Source organism: Montipora capricornis, chromosome 13, assembly GCF_036669925.1.
Source record: "Montipora capricornis isolate CH-2021 chromosome 13, ASM3666992v2, whole genome shotgun sequence".
NCBI lineage: Eukaryota > Metazoa > Cnidaria > Anthozoa > Scleractinia > Acroporidae > Montipora > Montipora capricornis.
This window is the reverse complement of record NC_090895.1, coordinates 35843324-35848323: the sequence shown is the minus strand read 5'-3', so window position 1 is coordinate 35848323 and position 5000 is coordinate 35843324. Positions and strand designations below refer to the sequence as shown.

General features: G+C 40.8%; 1 protein-coding gene across 2 annotated transcripts in view; it reads right to left on the bottom strand.

Annotated features, from left to right (window-relative positions):
* The window catches only part of LOC138028427 (beta-1,4-N-acetylgalactosaminyltransferase 3-like), a 22308-nt gene that overhangs the window by 15472 nt on the left and 1836 nt on the right, over positions 1 to 5000 (bottom strand). For both annotated transcript variants that reach the window (XM_068875966.1, XM_068875967.1), the window contains exon 2: positions 702 to 1221. In XM_068875966.1, coding sequence (XP_068732067.1) covers positions 702 to 1221 — 520 coding nt within the window. The remainder of the gene's footprint in view (positions 1 to 701; positions 1222 to 5000) is intronic.

Here is a 5000-nt window from a genome sequence, read left to right as displayed (position 1 = left end):
TGAGAACCCCCCCTCCCCCCTACCCCAAAGGTGGGTCCTGTTTGAGTATAGTAGTTTTGACCAGTTCCCCTAGATATATTCCATTAGAGTGTTTTGGTCACCATATTGGATTGGCAAGATCAAGGAAATCATGGAGCGAGTAAAAAATTGCAAAACAGTGAGAGGTAGGGAAGAAAAAATATGCAGGCAGATTTTCTCTCCCGAACCCCTCCCCTTCACATGTCTGTCAATCTCCCTACCACCTCACTAGTGCACTTTTTGTACTCACTGCATGATTTCGATTCCTCAATCTTGCCAATCCAATATGGCATGGAGTGCTGTCACACTTTTCTCTACCGGTACATCCACCTCCTGTGTAGGACAGACATGCTACCTAACCTTATGCATGTCACGAAAATTAACCAAACAAAAATGTTCCTGGCGATTTTACAACAGTACAGTAAAATTGTGCAAATTAAAGCCACTAAACTGTGCTGCCTTATAACTATCACAGGATTACAACACATGCTGGAAATGCCACAACATCATCCAAAATGTCTACAACTATTGTACACTTTGGAACAACACAATAATATTATTTTGTGTCAATTCATGGTTCTGGTTTTAAAGTGTCACAACATGGTTTGCTAGGAGAAATAAAACTCTTTATAAATCCCTCTTTCCCAACCAGAATAACCAAAATTTTTATTGGATTTACTTACCTTTCTGACACCATCTAGAAGTCCAATAGGAACATCAATATGAAGATCATATAGAAAAACTATATCATTTTCATTTTGGACAGCTTCAACACCTTTCTGTATAGCCAATGTTTTGTAAAAAGGTCCTGTCATATTGATCAATGTGAAGCGTTCCTTTAATGGCCAAATGTCAAACACTTTTCCAATGTCAATGTCTTGACTCTCAAAATCAATAATAATAACATGGAAGTTTAAATCGCCAGTTTCTTTGGATGTATTGATCAGCTGAGAAGCAAAGTGATGTACCCATTTTCCTTGATTCTTGACAGGCAGTACAAAATAGACTGTTGAATTGCCCTCCCATTGCATTCCTTTTGGAAAGCAGAGCTCCTTTTTTTCATTTGGTACAAAAACGTACTCTGAAAGTCGGAAACTAAGATTTGATCCATTCAGGCCAAGCTGGAGTTCAAGAAGATATCGGCTTCCTTTCTTAGGATCTGGATTCTCCTCAACATTTATGATTCTTTGTAAATGGTATTGTCTGCCAACAAAAACGTTGCTCAAGGTTAGTCATATCAAGGAATAATGTAATAACATGAATGTGCAATAAAGCAAAAACTATTCATTAATTACTTTTCAACAACGAAGCATATGTGGTCCACTCATAATGGGAGACTAGACATCAAATCCAATTAAACTAAAGCTGATGATATTTGAACACCATACTGACATCGTCCATTTTGTAACTGGGAGTAAAAGGGCACGAGGAATAATGTTACTGATCCCAAACAAATAGACCTAAGGCCGGGGTGGGTTGTGCTTAAGTGAAGAACATAAGATGTTACTGGGAGCATTCTTAAATACAAGGAATGGGCCTAAAAATTGAAGAGAGAAAATATGGATTTAGCATGAAATGGAGGCTAATGCCGGCGATTTTTTTTCAAATGCAAATTAATTTACCCGCATTATCATCCATTTCATGCTACATAGATCCAGTCCAACTGTGAGAATTCAAAAATGGTATACTATGACAAAATGAAGTACAGAGTAGTCTAAATGTGATCATCAATTTCATGTCATCTGACAGGATGCGGTGATGCAGATCCGCATAATTCCCTAAAATCCACATCATCCGCATAATAACTATATTTTCGGCATAAAGAGAAGAAATTCCTGATGTTAGTTATAAAGCAGCTGCTTACCATCCTCAAAAACATAAAATCGGGTGTAATTCCGCATAATCAACGCATGTTTATGCATAAATTATATGGCCAAGAATTTCTGCATAATCTTTAATTTTTTTCCACATCCTATCAGAAGCCCAGAATTTTGCTTTGAAATGTGTCATTTGGTGGCTTACTTTTAAAGGTTCTGGCTTGCACTAAAAATAAGGAAGCGATTCTAGAATACCCGGCCACTGTTGTATTCTAGAGGTAGCATCAATCATTCTTTTGAGTTGTAGGTAAAGTAAAATGGTAAATTCAGGTAACTATTTAGTTGTATTCTAAAAAACTCCAAGTTCAGTTATCATAGTGGTTTGCATGAAGCCTGGTGGCAGGTTTAAGAGGCAGGTCTCAAGTCATGGGTCACAGGTCAAAAACAAGATTTTGAATAGGCAATGAACTGCTACTGGTGAGTTCATATGAATCCTGTATAGTCTGTTGACAAAGGCAAGATCCAGATCACAAACTCATCAAATGTAAATTCCACAAACATGGCAAAAATAATGGGGACTCTAAGATAGTACAATAAAGTACAGTAATTTACCACCCACACGAATTTTGACACGGCTGGTCAACGGTTCACTTATTTGCTCTCATCGTATTGAGGCTCAAGTGAACGGTTGACCAGCCGTGTCAAAATTCATTGAAAGCGACCCTCAAAGGATTTTGAAAATTTGAAAATTTTTCGCTGTTTCTAAGCAATGGGTGCTTGCTGGACCTTGAAACTTGGTCAAGGAGAAGTAAATTTATCTGTGTGGCCATCACCGGAGTTTGATCGTGACTGATGCCGGAGAAGTGTGATTTTTAAAAAATATTTGAAAAAATACAAACTAGGTTACACTGGTGGTTTAAAAGATGATATATTACAATAAAAAATGTTCCCAACGTTTCGGTCACAAACACGGACCTTCTTCAGGGGAAGTGAAAGAAAAAACCACACAAAAGCACAAATATAAGCAAGACGCTGATTAAAAATTCGAGATAAGTGTCATTTTTTCTTGTTTGCAAGGGTCAAGTGCAAATACTCCTTGGGGAGTAACGCCCCGTCATCTCGGTTGAGAGGGTCTCTCGCGCAATTAATCTCCCAAGCTTCCAAAATCTTCCTTTGGTGCCAATTACTATTAGTCCTGAGAATTGTGGCCTCATCCCATGCGATATCGTGATTGGTATTTGTCACGTGGTCTGCAAGTGCTGATTTTTTGCATTGTCTCCGTGCGACAGCCTTCTGGTGCTCGCCTTTTCTTGTTGAGAATTTTCTTTGCGTTTCGCCGACGTAGCTCTTGCTACAATCAGCGCAAGGAATGTCGTAAACAGGGCCACGAGTTTCTTCTTTGTCTATTTGGTCTTTCGGTTTGGGAAACATCTGGCTCATTGTTTGATAGGGTTTGAATGCCACTTTGATGCCGTGGTTTTCCAAAACTCTCTTTATTGGCTCAGAGGTCCCGTTGACGTATGGAATTGTGCTATAGCCCCGCCCGGATTCTGCAGCGTTGATTGTGTCCTTCGGCGGTCGTTTAGGCTTGCTGGCATCCAAAATAAAGCGCTTGGGGTATCCATTGGACTGTAATGTCGATATTACTCGTTGCTTTTCCTTACTTCGATCAGATTTTGTTGTGGGGATTCTTTCGGCCCGATCCATCAAAGATTTAACCACAGCTCGCTTGTGCATACTAGGATGGTGCGATGAAAAAGACAGATAGCGATCAGTGTGAGTAGGTTTCCGGTAAACAGTGGTAGTTAATCTTCCGTCTTCCTGGTGGTGAACCATAGTGTCAAGGAAGGCAATTTTTCCCTCGCTTTCGCGTTCAACCGTGAACTTAATGCAGGGTTCAATTGAATTCAGATGTTCGAGAAAAGTCTGAGTACTATCAAATTTCGTGGTTGTACTCACGTCGTCCACGAATCTTTTCCAAAACAGAGGTTGATTGGTGAGAGTAGTTAGTGCTCTTTCTTCAAGGTCTTCCATGACCATATTTGCCATTACGGCGGAAACGGGTGAACCCATAGCTGTCCCATGGATCTGCTGATAATGTTCGTGGCCGTATTGAAAGTTGGTGGTTGACAAGCAGAAATCAAGTAATTTAATAACGTCAGTAACCGATAGGGCCGTCCTTTCTGGTAGATTTTCGTCATTAACCAGGCGGTTGTGAGCAACATTAACAGCTACATCTACCGGAATTGACGTAAACAAAGAGACGACGTCGAAGGAGACAAGCTCTTCGTCACCACTGTTTACCGGAAACCTACTCACACTGATCGCTATCTGTCTTTTTCATCGCACCATCCTAGTATGCACAAGCGAGCTGTGGTTAAATCTTTGATGGATCGGGCCGAAAGAATCCCCACAACAAAATCTGATCGAAGTAAGGAAAAGCAACGAGTAATATCGACATTACAGTCCAATGGATACCCCAAGCGCTTTATTTTGGATGCCAGCAAGCCTAAACGACCGCCGAAGGACACAATCAACGCTGCAGAATCCGGGCGGGGCTATAGCACAATTCCATACGTCAACGGGACCTCTGAGCCAATAAAGAGAGTTTTGGAAAACCACGGCATCAAAGTGGCATTCAAACCCTATCAAACAATGAGCCAGATGTTTCCCAAACCGAAAGACCAAATAGACAAAGAAGAAACTCGTGGCCCTGTTTACGACATTCCTTGCGCTGATTGTAGCAAGAGCTACGTCGGCGAAACGCAAAGAAAATTCTCAACAAGAAAAGGCGAGCACCAGAAGGCTGTCGCACGGAGACAATGCAAAAAATCAGCACTTGCAGACCACGTGACAAATACCAATCACGATATCGCATGGGATGAGGCCACAATTCTCAGGACTAATAGTAATTGGCACCAAAGGAAGATTTTGGAAGCTTGGGAGATTAATTGCGCGAGAGACCCTCTCAACCGAGATGACGGGGCGTTACTCCCCAAGGAGTATTTGCACTTGACCCTTGCAAACAAGAAAAAATGACACTTATCTCGAATTTTTAATCAGCGTCTTGCTTATATTTGTGCTTTTGTGTGGTTTTTTCTTTCACTTCCCCTGAAGAAGGTCCGTGTTTGTGACCGAAACGTTGGGAACATTTTTTATTGTAAT